The sequence below is a fragment of the Antechinus flavipes genome, chromosome 6, assembly GCF_016432865.1.
Source record: "Antechinus flavipes isolate AdamAnt ecotype Samford, QLD, Australia chromosome 6, AdamAnt_v2, whole genome shotgun sequence".
Taxonomy (NCBI): Eukaryota; Metazoa; Chordata; class Mammalia; order Dasyuromorphia; family Dasyuridae; genus Antechinus; species Antechinus flavipes.
In genome coordinates this window covers 181,274,736-181,292,756 of record NC_067403.1, presented here as the reverse complement: position 1 = coordinate 181,292,756, position 18,021 = coordinate 181,274,736, and the positions used below count along the sequence as shown (strand labels likewise).

At 37.8% G+C, this 18,021-nt stretch overlaps 1 protein-coding gene across 1 annotated transcript in view; it reads right to left on the bottom strand.

The window, feature by feature from the left end:
- Nucleotides 1–18,021, bottom strand: part of PRSS12 (serine protease 12) — a 96,910-nt gene that overhangs the window by 57,489 nt on the left and 21,400 nt on the right. The window contains exons 2-3 of the mRNA XM_051966403.1: nt 12,007–12,145; nt 3,630–3,811 (exon numbers count right to left, since the gene is read on the bottom strand). Coding sequence (XP_051822363.1) covers nt 3,630–3,811; nt 12,007–12,145 — 321 coding nt within the window. The remainder of the gene's footprint in view (nt 1–3,629; nt 3,812–12,006; nt 12,146–18,021) is intronic.

The following is an 18,021-nucleotide window of genomic DNA, read 5'->3' as shown; positions in this document are numbered from 1 at the left end:
TATGGAAGTTCAGAGACATGTAAAACCTACCAAGTCCAAAATGGAGCTCATCTTTCCCCTCAACCTTCCTTTATTCCAAATTTCCCCCATTTTCAAGTCTCCTACATTCATAGTATGTTATCCTCAACTCATCCCTTTCCCTCACTCCATTATATCTAGCCAATGGCCAAATCTCACCATTTCTATCTCCCCAAACTCTCTCTCCTCAAGTCTCTTTTCACTATTCACATAGTCATCACCTTAGTTCAGGCTCTCAACCCCTGGATTATTGCAATAGACTCTGAAGTGGTCACCTTACCTCAAGTCACTGACTATTCCAGTCCACCTCGCACATGCTATTATGAGTGATTTTCCTTAAGCACAGATTTGGTTGTGTCATTCCACTGCTTAAGAACTTCCAGTGGCTCCCTATTGTCTCTGAGATCAAACATCAGCTCATCTGCTTACATTTTAAAGACTTTCACCACCTACAATCTACCTTTTCAACCACATTGAACATAACTGTAAAACACTCACTCTATGAGCTAGACCAACTGGAATTTTTTGTGTTCCTCCCACACATCACTCTGCTCTCCATAATTATATCTGTTTATGGACTGTCCCCAAAACTTGGATCCCACTTCTTTGCTTCTGCAGCAGAGTCCCTCTTTTTCTTCTACATGTAGTTCAAGCACTATCTCTGATATAAGGCCCTTCCTCATGCACCCAAGGCCCAGCACCCCCAACTATACCATATTTATATATATTCTCTTCAACTTTATTCTGCATGTAGTTACAAAAATCCCAATTTAACTATTCCTTGAGAGTAGGGAAGATTAATTCTTTGTATTTGAATTCCTAACACCTTATATAGTGCCTCATACAGTGCCACTTAGGAGACAAGCAATAAATCTTTGTTGATTGATGATTCCTGATACGTAGATTGCATTTCCAGTAATAACATAATGAGTAATTCTAATAAATTATAACAGATTGGTGGAAATCACTTACATGATTCTTTTTAAAGGCATAGAAAGGAATAACAAATCTAATAATAATTAAATATAGTTCACTCTTAAATGCTAGTAGTGTTTCATTTATTAATTGAAGCAATATTGGAAAATTTTCATTAGAAATACAATTTTTTTAAAAAAAGACAATAAAAATCTTAGAAATATAAGATGCCTAAAAAGTCTCAGTGATATACAGGTCATCTGGGTTTCCCAAGTCTAAGTCAACTGAGATCTCAATTGGTCTTCCTACTAATTATTTTAATTAAAGCCTTGAATACCTGGACTATATTTGCCTTCTTTCCCACTAAAATCTTCCTTCAATGTCTCACCCTAGATGGAGTTGATCATAAGCTCCAAAAAGAGCTCTGTTCAACTTGGTTTTGACAAGTGTTACTGAGAGCTGAAAGGGTATAAAGCCCAGGTACAGTGAAAAGCTGCACATCTATGTCATCTCTCTGAGCTTCATAAATGGGGACAATAATACCTATTCACCAAAAGGTTGTAAGCCTCAAATGAGATTACATTGCTCATACAAATATTATTTATTATTATAGGAATGGGATGGGGTTTAAGACATGCAAAGGCATAAGAAATTGATGATTATTTCTAGGTGTAGGACTGAATCAAGAAAGACTGCATAGAGAAGTGGGACTTGATCTAGGTTTTGAAGGGAGAGAAAAAGTTCAACCAGTTGAAATGGGAAAGAAATATGGTCCATATACAAGGACCTATGTAAATACATATTTATATAATATAATACATTATATAAAATAATAATAAATAATGTAATATAATAAATAAATATAAATTCAAGGAATCAACAAAAGCCAAAATGGGACTGGCTACTTATAGTGTGTCTGGAACAGAGAGCATATGAGTAGGACTATTGTGAAATAAATATAGAGATTTTGGTCTGAGTCTCAATGTAGGTAGGCTTTAAGATCATGCTAAAGAGTGTGCATTTTATATTGCTGATCAATGCCTACTAAAAAGAGTGTAGATTGCATATGTGTAAATGCATATGTATATATTGTATGCATGTAGGCATAGTATCTGTGTATATAGATATGTACGTTTGTGAATATGTGTTTTTATGTATATATAAATTATACCTGTTTTTAGCTTCTTTGAGAGAAGTGAGGGGGGACAAAAGAGGAGGGAAAAGAATAAAGTAAAACTTGCACAGCAGAGAACAAAAGAATAACCTACAAGGAAACAAAGAAAAGATGGACAGTTATGAATATAATCTCTTCCATTATTATATATGCTCTCTTGAAATGGAAACTTATTGTTATATATATTTTGAATTCTCTCTCATGTTCTGCTGGGTACATGATAATGTTGTTTTTTTTTCTTTTCTGTCTTTCTTTTTCTATTTTATTTCTTCTTATTTTGTATTTAATTTTAAATATATATATTTTAAAAGAGCATAGATTGGCAAAGTAAAAGTATCAAAACTTTTAACAAGTTGTTTTAACAAGTTAATAAGTTTCAACAAGTTAACCAGCTTTAACAAGATTATCTTGGCAGCTATATGAAGAGTAGTTTGAAGAGAAAAGGGAATGGAGGCAAGAAGACCAATTAGGAATATTCTCTTGACTAGACAAGAGGAGATGAGGACCCATACTCCAGTTATAGAAAGATGGGAAGGAGATTGTTTTCAGAGATGCTATAAATACAAAAGGGTAATGCACTGGCAGTTGATGAGATGTGGGGGATGAAGGGTCAAGGATTATAAGATTTAGAAATGGTAGGCATCTTGGAGACTAGTGAGTCCAACCTCCTCGTTTTATAGAAGAAACTAAAGATGAGAGGGGGGGGAAAGTGACCTGTCTAAATTCGCACAGGAAGTCAGTGGCAGAGCTAAGATTTAAATCCAGGTCTTTAGATTCCAAAAATGCTCTTCCCATGATGCCAAGCTCCCAAAAGAAAGACTGCCTATGATTTTTTTTTAATCTGTTGAAAAGAAAATACTCTGAAAATAACTTTATAAAAGCCAAGGAAATTGTGATTAAACTCTTAGATATACTATGAGGAAGATTTCAGAAGACTATAAATTTTGACATTTCAAAATTATACTGCATTTAAATTCTAAGAAAAGAACCAAGACAAATCTAGTTATTTGTTATTATAACAATAGCTTAAATGTATATTATGTATGTATATATGTACATATGTAACATTTTAGCTATTGTTATATATGTATATATGAATACATATAGCAATTGTTATATGTCTATATACATACAGAATATATATTTCCGCAGTTGTTATATATGTATGTTATATGTGACATATCATATATTAGCAATATATAATGTGTAGAATATTATATAAACATATATATACGTCTCATTTTAAGGTTCATGAAGCACTCTACCCACATTATCTCAATTAACTCAGTGAGTTACTTACTAAAGGTATTCTCATCCCCATTTACAGCTGAGCAGCCTGAGTCTCAGAGAGGTTAGGTAATTTGCTGATGATATCATTGCTAGTAAGCATCAGTGACAGGATTAGAAATCTGGTCCCTCCAGATTCCATATCATCTGTTCTTTTTGCTAAATATGGCTGCTTCCCTGTGCTGAAAACACATTAAAATTGAAAGAAGAAAATCCTTGGATATCATTGTGGTACCCTGGTAAAAACTGCACAAGACTGCAGCTGCCATCTTCTGTGGACATGTCCCCTGGGGCCCGGTGGTGTCTCGTTCACAAAGCAGGATGTTGTCTTCATCCCCTTGGCAGTGGATGTTGCTCCAGTGAATGGGAATGAGTCCCAGTTCAGAAATTGGGGTCTGTTTAGCTGTCCCTTTGGCCCTGGGAGGGAGAAAGCCACAGTTAAGTTATGAAATAAACCTCCAAGCATGTGGGTTTGGGAACATGAGAAGGATGGGGAGGAGGAGAAGGAAAGGGGAAAGAGCTTTCAAGGGAATTAAGATGTCAGATCAAAGCTTGGGCAAACTAACCACAATAACTTCATTCTTTTCACTGGTTCTGCAAGACTTTTAATTTTTACAGACCTTTTAAAAACTAGTTCTTTAATTTGGTGCTGAAAGAGATCCTTGCCAATAGCCCCTAATTAAAGGGGAGAAATCAACATGGTTCTCAAAGCACAGTGCTAACCACATTCCCCTCCTACTCAATAAACTTCAGTGGCTCCCTATTTATTACCTCTACTATTCAATAGAAACTGCCCTGTCTGGTAGTGAAAGTTCTTCTTCCTACTTTTCCCTTCCATGGTCCAGCCAAACTGGACTGTTCAGTATTTGTCCCATGCAACATTTCATCTTTTGTCTTTATGCCTTAACACAGATTGTCCCCCTAGGCCTGGAATGCACTCCTTCCTTGTGCTTGCAGCTTTAAATCCCTAGCTTCTTTTGCAATTCAGCTCAAACACAATTTCTCTCTAATGGCTATTCCCACTTTCCCCAATCCCCTCTCTACCTTTACAAGTTTTCTGTTTAGCATGTATTTGTACACACACACACACACACACACACACACACACACACACACACACACACACACACACACACACACACACAAAATTTCCCTATTAGAGTATAATCTTCCCAAGGGCAGGAACTATTTCACCTTCCCCTGTTACTTAAGCACCTGCCACATAGTAAGTGCTTTGTCAGCACTTGGTTTATAATCAAATTTCATTTTTCTTTTAATGCACCTGTGATTTCATTAGCATAAAGAAATTCTTCTACCAATGCAGACTGACAGCTGCTTTCTGATACACTTGTAGAGCAGCTGAGGACACCGAAAGGCAAATAAGTCACACAGTCACTGTGTGGGACAGGCTAGTTTGGAACCCAGATTTTCCTGACTCCTAGCTGGCCCTCCCTGTATGATCTCATGTTGCCTCCTACTCCACTATGTCGCTGCTTGCTCGAAGTCCCTTATGTCACAGGGTTAAAAAAAATTAATTCATAAGTTACCTAAAGGCAGGAACTGCCTTTTGCCTTTGTTTGTATTCCCAGCATTCAGTACAGTGCCTAGCACATAGTAGGTGCTTAATAAATATATACTGACTGATGAAGTGACAGGTCGACTTCTCAATTAGGTGGTTTCATATCTACAAAGCAGCCCTACCCTATATCTATGTACTATTAGGTATTGGTCTCATTGACCCCCAACCAAACTCGTGTCCTTGTCTTAAACAAGAAATGGTGGGAGTAGCACTGGCAAAACCTTGCCCCTAGGAGGGAAGGATAGAAATGGATAGCTTCATACATTATACCAATTTCATCTTTAGGAACAAGTTAAGAAAAACAAAACAAAATTATTGGTATGAGAGAAAGAAACAATTTAGATTGGCATGATAGAATGATCATGGATTTAGAGCCAGAAGGGACATTATGGACCATCATGGTCCAAGGACTTCATTTTATAGTTGAGGAAGAGATGCCCAGAGCAGCTAGAGTCTTGCCCGGGGTCACACAGTTGGCATGTGTCCCAGGTAAGATTTGTATCTAGATTTTCTTGACTCCACAACTAGTGCCCATTATACCATACGACCTCTCATTGAGACCTTTAGTCACACTTAATAGTGTCACTAACTAGCTCTAGGACCTTGGACAAATAACAATATCTTTTGGCTTCAGTTTTACCATCAGTAAAATAACTGGGTTTTAAAGAGATCTTAAAGAAGGGAAAGGGACCCACATGTATAAAACTGTTTGCAGCAGCCCTTTTTGTAGTGGCAAGAAACTGGAAACTGAGTGGATGCTCATCAGTTGGGGAATGGCTGAATATATTATGGTATATGAATATTATGGAATATTATTGTTCTGTAAGAAACAATCAGCAGGATGATTTCAGAAAGATCTGGAGAGACTTACATCAAGTGAAATGAGCAGAACCAGGAGATCATTATACACGGCCACAACAAGACTATACAATGATCAATTCTGATGGATGTAGCTCTCTTCAACAATGAGATGAATAATGTCAGTTCCAATGGTCTTATGATGAAGAGAGCCATCTGCACCCAGAGAGAGAATCATGGGAACTGAGTGTGGACCACAACATAGTATTTTCACTCTTTTCATTCTTGCTTGCGTGCATCTTCTTCTTCTTCCTCTTTCTTTTTCTTTCTTTCTTTTTTTTTTTTTTTTGCTGGTTTGATTTGATTTTTTTTGTGCAGCACAATAATTATATAATTATGTATGCATATATTGGATTTAACATATATTTCTATCATGTTTAACATATATTGGACTACTTGCCATCTAGTGGAGGATGTAGGGGAAAGGAGAGAAAATTGGAACACAAGGTTTTGCAAGGGCTAATGTTGAAAAATTATCCATGCATATGTGTTGAAAAATAAAAAGCTTTAATTTAAAAAAAAAACTGGGTTTCTATCAGGTGATCTCTGAATTCTTTTCCAGCTTGTGACACTGGGTAAATGACTTAACCCCCCTGCCCCTCCGGGCTTTAGCTACCGCCTCTGGAAATTGAGGGTTTTGGACTTGAGAGTATCTAAAGGCCCTGCCTGCTCTAAATTTATATTCCTATGATCCTTGAGCTATTATAGGGTTGTTAAAGAGCTCTAATTATTTCTCACATTTCACTAGGGCTGAAAGAGCTTTTCTGACAACCATGTAAGCATCAGTATCCCCAATGCACAGATGATGAAACTGAGGCGTAAGCATATTAAACAAGCCACCCATAGGCACAATCTTGGTTCAAGTTAAACATCCTTTTTGCTCCACCCTCCTCCAACATAGGAACATAGAGTATTGGAGTTCTACATTTCCAAAGTCCTTTCCAACATTAAATTTTTGAGAGAATTGTATATAATTACTGTGAAAGCTAAAAGTTAAATAAATGATCTGAGAGACGATCAGTTCCTGATTAAAATAACAAGTCTTGGCAGGAAGAATGTGAAGCTGATTACCCAAGAACGGAATCCAGATGGATCCCACTCATCTCATCTAATCCACAGATTTTAGAAGTTGCTTTGAATGAATCCAGACTGATATTAATATTCTAAATACTTATTCTAATAGGCAAGGTGTCTCTGGAAATCCACCCACCAGATGCTACTCTGGATCCTACCAGCAAATCCAGGAATATATTGAAGTCCTTGAACAGATGCCATGACTATCCATTTTAGCAGCAACAAAGACAGATTAGCCCGAGTGATGAAGCAAGGAAAGAGATGGTATACAGAGGGATAACAAGCAATGTGACTGACTTCTGGGAACTTCATGGCTTTTCCAAGTGATAATGATATTTAAAAAAAACAAACACTCCTAGTCATTACAAAGCTCCTCATTATTTTATGGAGAACTCACCCAAGGCAAGAATTCACAAGATGGTCAGAAAAGGCAATGCAAGGACACTCTCAAAGTCTCTTTTAAAGAGCTTTAGAATCAATTGTATGACATGGGAGACACCAGCACAGGACTGCCCAGCATGGGCCCTCATCAGAGAAGGTACTGTGCTCTCTGAACAAAGTAGGACTGAATTAGCTCAGAAGATATGCAAGATGCTCTAAGTTGGAGAAGTCACCCCACATGTTCATAGGGACTATTTGTGCCCGATCTGTGGTACAGCATTCTGAATTAATCTGACCAGCCACAGTTGGACACACTGTAATGCAACTCTAATATACTGATGTCATTTTTGGTCCTTTTTGGGAAGAAAGGACAACAACCAACTAACCAGGCTTGCAGAAAGGGTCGACTTGCCCTGAATCACACAACTATTAAATATCTGAGGAAAGATTTGAACTTGGACCTCTCCAAATCAAAGGCTTGTGCTCCATGCACTATGCCATGATCCTTCTTTTCTTTAAAAGTCTCCAGTTCAGTCTCAGTATTTTGCTCTTTTTTCCTTCATGCCTCAATTCATAAGATGGGTTTTCCCCGTTCAGAAATGAATTTTTTAAAAAGGAAATAATTTATACACATCTCATTTATTCACAGGCTCATAGCTGGAAGGGACTTTAGTGGTCATTTAGTTCAATCTTCATTTTACATTTAAGAAAAACTGGAGTTTGGAGAAGGTCCACAAACATTTTGGCACACACAGTCCCTTTCCCTTCTTTAGTATCTCTTTGGGGAATAAGCCCAATAATAACATTGCTGGATCAAAGGGTATGCACAGTTTGATAACTTTTGGGGCATAATTCCAGATTGCTCTCCAGAATGGTTGGATTCATTCACAACTCCACCAACAATGCATCAATGTCCCAGTTTTCCCACATCTCCTCCAACATTCAGCATTATTTTTTCCTGTCATCTTAGCCAATCTGACAGGTGTGTAGTGGTATCTCAGAGTTGTCTTAATTTGCATTTCTCAGATCAATAGTGATTTGGAACACTTTTTCATAGGAGTGGAAATAGTTTCAATTTCATCATCTGAAAATTGTCTGTTCATATCCTTTGACCATTTATCAGTTGGAGAATGGCTTGAATTCTTATAAGTTAGAGTCAATTCTCTATATATTTTAGAAATGAGGCCTTTGTTAGAACCTTTAAGTATAAAAATGGTTTCCCAGTTTGTTGCTTCCCTTCTAATCTTGTTTGCATTAGTTTTGATTGTACAAAGGCTTTTAAATTTGATATAATCAAAATTTTCTCTTTTGGGATCAATAATGATCGCTAGTTCTTCTTTGGTTGCAAATTCCTTCCTCCTCCACAAGTCTGAGAACTATCCTATGTTCCTCTAATTTATTTGTAATCTTGTTCTTTATGCCTATATCATGGACTCATTTTGATCTTATCTTGTGTACGCTGTTAAGTGTGGGTCCATGCTAGGATTACAGTCTATCCAAACCTGCACATCCTGAGTGATGCTTGTTCACATACCCCTACAACAAATTCAGTGGTAGGGTTGGGCAGGCAGTTGAGATGAAATGACTCAATATGCACAGGCCTTCCTCACTTTCTGTTGAAATCATGAAGATATTATTGGAGCACATGGGCCATCCACTGGATCATCATCCCCTTTGTCACTTGACCAAGCATTCTTCTCTTTTGATTATAAATTAAAGTGAGAATCCTAGTAACTGGTGAATTAGGGGATGCTTTGCAAAGGGGTAGCAGGAACTGAGCTCTGAAGGACGATCAGCATTCTGAGAAGCAAAGGTAATAAAGAAATATATTCCAGGAATGAGGACAGTGTGGATCAATACAAATAAACATGGAATGGGGTGCTGACAAGGATGGTGTCTATTTCCAGAAGTGTTGATTTCAGGGATGAAGGCCCAGATGGAATGATGGCTACAAGAGAATGTAGATGTGGTTTCTTCCTCCTTAGAGGTCTTTAAGCAGAGGCTAGGTGACCATTTGTTGGGTAAGTTATTCTGGGGATTTCTTTTGTGCATGAGTTGGACCAGATAGTTCCTTAGGTCCCTTCCAACTCCCAAATTCTGTGGTTCTGGGGATGGATGCCAAATATGTGGTAGATGTGCAGTTGATTCAGTGGAGGCAGGGTAGGAACCAGCTCCCCCAGACTCCAAATCCAGGGTTCTTTATTATGTAAAAGCCTGGGGGATTTTATAAATCTCTCCCTACTCCATTATCAGGAAGTAAATCAGTAAGTCTGCTTTCCTAGATCAGCATCAATTGTCATTTGTCCACACACAACTGGTAATTGGCAAGAAGCATCTGGGAAGCATCTCTTAGCTGTGACTGACTAAAAGGATCTGCCCTTACTATCTCCTCTTTCCTGAGCAGTAATTATGTTTTCTTCTTTTAATATTTTGTTTATCACAGTTACATGTAAAACATTTTTTACATTTATTTTTAAAACTTTGAGTTCCAGATTCTCTCCTTTCCTCCCTCCTCACCCCACTCCCATTGAGAAGGCACATGTGAAGTTATGCAAAACATTTTTATAAGTCATGTTGCCAAAAAAAAAAAAACTATAGATCTCTCTCCCCCCAAAAAAAGAACTCTCAAGAAAAAGAAGGCAAAAAAGGGAATTTATGTTTTGTCTGTATTCAGACACAATCAGTTCTTCCTCTGAATGTGGATAATATTTTTCATCATAAATACTTCAGCATAGTCTTGGATCATTGTATTGCAGAGTATTTAGCAAAGTCATTCACAGCTGATTATCCCACAACATTGCTTTTACTTTATACATAGTACATTTCACTTTGCATAAGCTTATGGAGGACTTTCCAGGTATTTCTGAGGGCATCCTGCTCTCAGCAGTAATTCTAAGGGGGAAAGTCTATACTAATTTGGCATTCAATTAATTAACTCTGTTCCTTGCTCTCATGAGCCCACTAATCGCAAAGTATAATTAGAAATCTATTCTTGAAGTCAAAAGTTAATCATCCAGAAATAAACATCACTAAAAAGATCTCAGGGACTCACATCTTCAGTCTTTCATGTGGTTGTCAGCAGAAATCTGAAAATTTTATTGGATCTTACATCCAGAAATGCAAATTCTAGTCATTCAATCAAGAAGCACTGATTATGAACTTAGCACATGTAGATACAAAGAAATGCACCCATCCCCAGAACTATAAAGTTTAGAAGTTGGAAGGGATCTAAGGAGCTATCTGATCCCATCCATGCACAAAAGAAATCCTCACTGTAATGTACCCAACAAATGGTCTTCCAGCTTCTGTTTAAAGACTTCCAAAGAAGAGAAGGCCACATCTCCACTCTCTTGTGGCCATCATTCTACCTGGGCCTTCATCCCTGGAATCAACACTCCTGGAAATTGACATAGTTCTTCTCAGTTGCTCATATTCTATAGGGGAAGCAACATGTCAATAATTAGATATGTACTAGCTATATGCAGAATACATAGGAAACAATCTGAAAAGAGGCCTTTTCATTTTAATTTAATTGCCTGTCCATTAACAGGCACCATGTTACCCATTCTCATTTTACAAATGAGGAAACTGAAGTTCCTTTGAATAACTTGCCCAAGGTTACGCATGTAATTGGGACTCCAGACAATTGCTCTTAGCATTTAAGTCCTAGTCATTTTAACTAAATTTGGCAAACCTATTGAGTTTTAGCATTGAAAAAAAACATTTTCACTTCTAGAAATTAATCTTTTAAAAATTTCCAGGCATACAAGTTACCTCTAGTAATTCCAGGGTTTCCACCCCAATCCTTATTTGTCTCTTTGTAATCATCAGCCATTATAGAATGAACTTCTAGTCCATACCTGTCTTGGATAGAAGTAGGGGGCAGTATTGATGGAGGTTTGGGACCACAGTCAGGAGATTGAGGCCATGAATTTCTGCCTACATACTTTGTGGAACAGATTTAGGGATCATTCTCCTTGTTCCAAATGTTTTATGTGCAAATAGCTCAGTGGAAGCAGGTTACACAGAAAGTCTGGCATCCAAGGATTATGTGGAATAATGGGCAGTAAAAGAAATGCAAGCTTTTAAGTCCTGAAAAATGTACTTTTTCTTCAAAAGACCAGAAAAAGCCCCAGATAATGCAGTCCCTAGCACTTGCTTTATTTTCTGGCTTTCTAGATAACTGATATTATCTGAGGTATGTTTGTCTATGGGTCTTTTCCATTTAGAGATCTTGTTTTTATAGTGGTGTTTTATGATGGACAATGGAAAGATGAAATTTTAATTTTCCATACCAAAAGAATCCTCTAAATTTAACTTAGGATCATACAGCTGGGAAGTCATGCAGTCCAACCTCTTCATTTTACAATTAAGAAAACCAAGGTCCAGAGAGGGTAAATGATTTGCCCATGGTCATTCAGCTAAGAGTTTCAGAGGCAGGATCTGAATTCTGACTAGTCACTCTATACCTTTAGGCTTCATACCATGTCTCACAAGGTCTTTCCTCATCCCTTCAGGAGTCCTCTCTGTCTCTCTCTGTGCCTCTGTGTCTCTCCATGTTTTGTGTCTCTGTCTCTCTGTGTCCCTCTATCTCTTGTCTCCAATAAAATGTAAACCCTCTAAGGACAGGGCTTATTTCCTTACTACCTTTGTCTTCTTCCATACCTGGCACACAAAAAGCATTTAATGTTTGTTAAATTAAATTGACTTGGAAACTCACCCAAGCTGCAGTTGGCGACAGATGACAGCCGCGGCACTGTCATCCCAGTTACTGCTACAGATTGCTCCCCAAACTCCTCTGGAATATACTTCCACGGTACCTTCAAATTCATTTTTCCCACCTCGGAGACGCACTGACCCTGAAAAGAAAAAAAAAAGATTCCTTACCAAATTCCTTACTAAAAGAATCTTTTTGAATGCCTGAATTAGGTTTTGATAGGCGCTTAATAAATAAGTGCCTGTCAATTGATTGACTATTTGATTGACCATAGCTATGTGATTTCTGTGCAATGTGGCAACCCCAAATCTGACTGATTCTAAGACATCCTTTCTTCTTCCCACCCTTCATAACATGAGGCAATGGCTTTAAATAAGGATTCAAAAAGCAGCTGCTACTTAGTATGCTAACGATGGAGCTCATGACACCTGACAGCAATTAGACATGCAATAGTTGAATTCAAATTTAGGGCATGGTGGTGATGAGCAGATTCCTGTATACATTCACAATCCTAGAAGGGCCATTGGGCCATCTTTAAGCAAGGTGAATAGTAGCCCTGAGGAGGAAGTCAGGACTCCACTTCTAGGCCTATAACTAATTGTGGGACTTTGAAACTGGTCATTTTACATACCCAGGACCACAGTTCTCCTACATATTAAGTAAGAGGTATAAAGCCTTTCATAGTATAATTGAGTGTGGTGTACTCAAGCCCCCATTAGCTTGCTTGGGTGATCTGATGCCATCTTTACACATGGAAGGCAACAGGGAGCTTTCTTTTAGATCATCATGATGCATAAGAGAAATGTGCTATGGGTAGACCTTCTCAAATAGATTCCAATTGGTTAACTGGGAAAAAACTTTTAAGACTGATTCTGTACAAAGAACACTGGGCATATTCTAAAAGGCCAGTTAATTTCATCTACTTGGTCTTTGTTTCATTCATGTCTGGATGAGCACAATGATCTTGCTCATGGCATCCAGGGAGAGACCATGTAGTCAAAAGTGACAGCCTTAGGGCCTTCTTTATGTCTGATGCCTTGTTTTCACTACCTCACCTCCCAGGAATGGGCTCTCAATCCTTGATCTTGTAGTTTGTCTGCTTCTGTTATAGGTAGAGGGAATGGAATCTCCACAACCTTATGAATTGATGAGATCCTCAGGGTATCTTGACTCTTGGGAATTCCAGGCTGGGTTTTGCAGCCAGGATGACTTCAATTTCTCAAGAAGCAAGGAGCAATTTTTAGAGTGACTTTTGAAATTCCTAGCTCAGCAGAAAGATTCACTCATCTTCCTGAGGATAACAGCAGCTTCAGGGATTGTGATCCTTCAGGAGGAAGAGAAATGGTGCTGACTATGAATTGACCATGAACTTGGCAGGGTGTTTCTGCAGGTAATGTAGGAACTGAGTAAATCCCAGAGATCTAAGTGGTGTAGGGGAGATTATGCCCCAGAGATGTTTGGAGAAATGTTTGCCCCTTTGTCCTTAAAATAACTTTGAAAGAAATATCACTTTATAAAAACCAATTAATGTTAAATGGATAAATGGAAATGGATTGCAAGTCATGGGCCCTTAATAGATGGGACACAGCTGCTTGGGTTGAACCCAATGCAAATTAAGAAAGATTCCTGATCCTAGAAGTATCCTAGTATCCTAAGTGGGAGCTAAGGTAGGCCTGATTTTGGGAGAGAAGGCCAAGATAACTGCTTAGAATAGAACAGATTTAGGGCCAGACAAAGAAAATGAATAACTGACTGAACCACTCAAATTGTATGTGTGCAGTGAATTAACCCTGTCCTTTCCCCCTATGGAACCAAAATGTAGAAATGCATTCTTGAAGCTGAAAGTTAGGAATCTAGAGTTAAAATTTGTGGAAAAGCTGTTTATCACATTCTAAATCTTTTAAGTGTCTTTATCCTTTTAAAGACAAGATCTATCTAGAAATCTAAAAGATTTCAGAGTCCAGTTAGTCACTCAATAAGCATTTATTAATCATTTAATGTTAATACACGAGGAAAGCAAAAATAGATTCTTCCCTGAAGGCCCTTTCATTATAATAAAGGAGACAGTTTAAATAAAGGGGTACATGCTGGTTATATTGGAAAAAGGAAGATCAACTGAGATAGATTCATCCTACTAGGATTAGCTAGTGAAGGTACCAGGTTAGCCTAACCTCCTTGTTTATAGACAAGGAAACTGAGGTCTGAAGTGGTCAAGTGATTTGTCTTAAGATCATACAGCATAGCTCTAGAAGAGCCTCAGAAGGTACCTAGTCATTCCCTGTCATTTCACAAAAGAGGAAACTTACTGGAAGAGAATGCTATGTGTTAGAAGCAAAACTTCTGGGCTTTTGATTTCAAGTGCTCTGTTCTTTGTATTTCATGCAGCCTATGAATCAAAACATACACACATATACACATATGCACACATATACACATAAATGTGCAGTATGTATGGTTTTTGTGGGTGCATATTTATATTTTCTCAAAGTAATTTTTAAAAGTCACTGTAGTGATCTATGTTGTCTATAAAACTTGTATTAATGTAGTAACTGTCTACCTCTCTTTTCCACATTATTTTAAGATAGAACCTCAGCCAGTGCTTAACTCACACCTTTTCCAGATTCTTTTCAAATAGAATCTCAGGTCAAAATAAAATAAATTTGTTGTTTTTCAATTGTGACCAATTCTTATTCCCATTTAAGATGTTATTGGCAAAGATATTGGAGCTCATTTTACAGATGATAAATTATGCAAACAAGGTTAAGTGACTTGACCAAGGTCTTGCTAACTAGTTAAGTTTCTTAGGCTAGATATGAACTCATGAAGTTTAGTCTTCCAGACTCCAGGTATGACACTCAATGCACTATGGCACCACCATCAAACAAAGGGGCTAATAAACATCTCTGATCTCATACTATATTCTCTCTTAATTCAACCCCAAAGAAGAACAAAGACGCATATAAATAAAAACACATGTCATCCAAACATTGATATCTTTAGAACCTCATTAATTAATCCTGACCAATCTAAATGACTGATGCTTTTAAAGAACAGCTTTTGTAATTGGGGTAGGGACCAACCAACAAGTCCTTAGAATGCCTGCTTCCAATCCGATATCCAAAGGCCATGAGCAGCTAAGGAGCTGATGACAGCAATAACAATTAGCTAGCCAACTAAAGGCTACAAAGCCCAACAACCCTGAGAGGAAGGTGCTATTATTACCCCCATTTTACAGAGGAGAAAACTGAGACCCTGAGAGGTTAAATGATGTTTCTAAAGTCACACAATTAGTAAGTATCTGAGGAAGGATTGAAACTTAAATCCAAAGGAAGCCTTTTGATTGGCTGAGGAAAGGGAAGAGTTGATGGCTCATAAGTTGCTGAGCCAGAACTAGTGGGGCAGAGGGGAGCCAGCTGCCAGCTGATGCCATTGCTAAGCTACCATATCTTCCACATGGTCAATATGTGTCAGTTAACACATGCTGCTTCTGTTTTCTTTTATGTTCATTCTTTCCTGATTTTAGGTAGATGGTGATTGTGAGAGGGGAATGGCCAAGTGACCAGCAGATCCATCAGAGGTCCCACAAACAACTGGAGTCAGTAAGTAGCAGAGTTAAGAAAGAAGCAATGTGGAGAAAATGCAGCCTCTTAAGGACAGCAGCAGCTTCAGGGATTGGGATCCTTCATGATGAAGAGAAGAGGTCTCCAGAAAGATACTAATCCTCAGAGCTCAGCCAGGTGAGAGGATAGGTGGGAACATTCATGAGGACTTCATGAAAAGGGAAAAATCTTCTGGGGATAGGGAGACACTCCTGGGCTACGTCCATTCCCTAGACCTGTACCTGACTACCTTTGTACAGTACTTTAAATTGGCGTTCACTCTTTCCAAGGTCCTTGTATGTACAAGAGGAAAATCTGCCCTGGGATGGGGGAGAGATTGTTGTTCTAACTCCTGTTCTTGTTATACCTTCTCAGTAGGTATACCGTCTAAAACTAGTAGGCTAGATTCCTTTGTTTGAAAACAGAGAGCACAGAATGGGGACTTGTGAATTACTAGGAATCCCAGGCCCTCAGGGTCACCCCTGAGCTTTAACTAGGAACAAGTTAAATCCACAGCAAGTTTCTGGGGTTGGGGCCTGTAAATGCAAGTGAGAATTAGGGAAGAAACTCAGAGGGCTTGCTACACTTTGAACTAAATTGGTTCAAAGTTAGAAATTTAGTAAAAACAAGAATACCTTTCATTTCTCCTCCCCACATTTCAGATTTCAAAATCTGAAAGGATTTTGCAACCTCCCTCAAGATAGCTTCTTCAGTGAAATAAATAAACTAATGCATATCAGATGCCAACACTGCATCAAACCAAAGAATGTACATGTTTTTCAAATAAAATTTTACTGACATCTTATTTTCTTACACAATTTCCCATTTCCTTCTGTATTTTTATACCCTTTTGAGTTATTCCTTATAATAAAGATCTTCTCTTTATTAGAAAATAGGTCAGTAAAACTAATCAATACACATCATGTGCAATGTTTTTTCTCCATGCAAGGATGCAGGAGTACAGCAAAGAAGGAGTTGAGTCTTATTCCTTCCTCCTCTTCTTGGGGACAAAGTTTAGTTAAATAGGTGGCACAGTGGATGGGGACAAAGTTTAGTTAAATAGGTGGCACAGTGGATAGGGCACCAGGACACTTAGTAACTATGTGACCCTAAGCAAGTCACTTAACCCCGTTTGCCTCAGTTTTCTCATCTGTAAAAAGAGTAAGAGAAAGAAATGGCATACTAAATGGGATCCCAGAGAGTGGGATACAACTAAAAAATGGTTCAACAACAAAAAAAGTCTTGTTTAGATTTTTTCTAATTCTGCTTATTTTGCTCTGCCTCAGGTCATAGGCTCATTAGATTATAGATTAATTGCTGGAAAGGTCAAGGATTCTAACTCCCTTATTTTAGAAAAAAAGGAAATGAAGGCCCAGAATTCAGAAGTTTAAATAACCTATTTGCCCAGGATCACACAGTATATTTGAACTCAGTTCTTCCTGGTTCTAGTTCAGTATCCTGTTCACTACACTTCCCCTGCTTCTCTAGATTCATCCTGATATTTCTTGTCACATATTCATGTACCTCAGTTTGCTTAGCTATTCCCCAATCAATGGGCACTGACTTTGTTTCCAGTAAAGAATGTCCTTGTTATTTGGAAAAGCATGTATGGTTCAATGTAAGCTCCTTGAGGACAAATAAAGATCATAGATTTCAATCTAGAAGAAACGAACAAGTAAGTTGTCTCTTAAGTCTGAGGATAAAGAATCTGTGGCAGAGCTTCAATGATCTTGTGATGAAGAAAGCCATCTACATCCAGAGAAAGGACTGTGGGAACTGAGTGTGGATTACAACCTAGCATTCTCACTCACATCTATTTGATGTTGTTTGCTTGTATTTGTTTTTTTATTCATTTTCTTTACTTTTTGATCTGATGTTTCTCTTACAGTAAGAGAACTATATAAATATGTTTATACATATTGGATTTAACATATATTTTAATATTTATAACATATATTGGATTGTTTGCCATCTAGGGGAAGGGATGGGATGGAGGGGGGAAATTTGGAACACAAGGCTACATAAGGGTCAATCCTTGAAAAAGTATCCATGCATATGTTTTGAAAATAAAAAGCTTTAAATAAAAAAAAATCTGTGGCAGAATGAGGAAAGAAGTAACTTGTCCAGGGTTATCTAGGTAAGACTACAATCCATATCTCCCCAATTCCAAGTCCTGCCCCTAGAAGTATCAAACACAGGTCAGGCACATTGCTTCTTGCAACACTTCTGAGTACCACAACCAGAATAAAACACAATTGGAAATATTTAACAAAACAAATACAAATATAGACATACCTTGTTTTATTGCACTTTGCCTTATTGTGCTTTGAAGATTTTGCATTTTTTACAAATTGAAAGTTTGTGGCAATTTTGCATTGATATCAAAGCCATTTTTCCAACAGCAAACACTCACATTGTG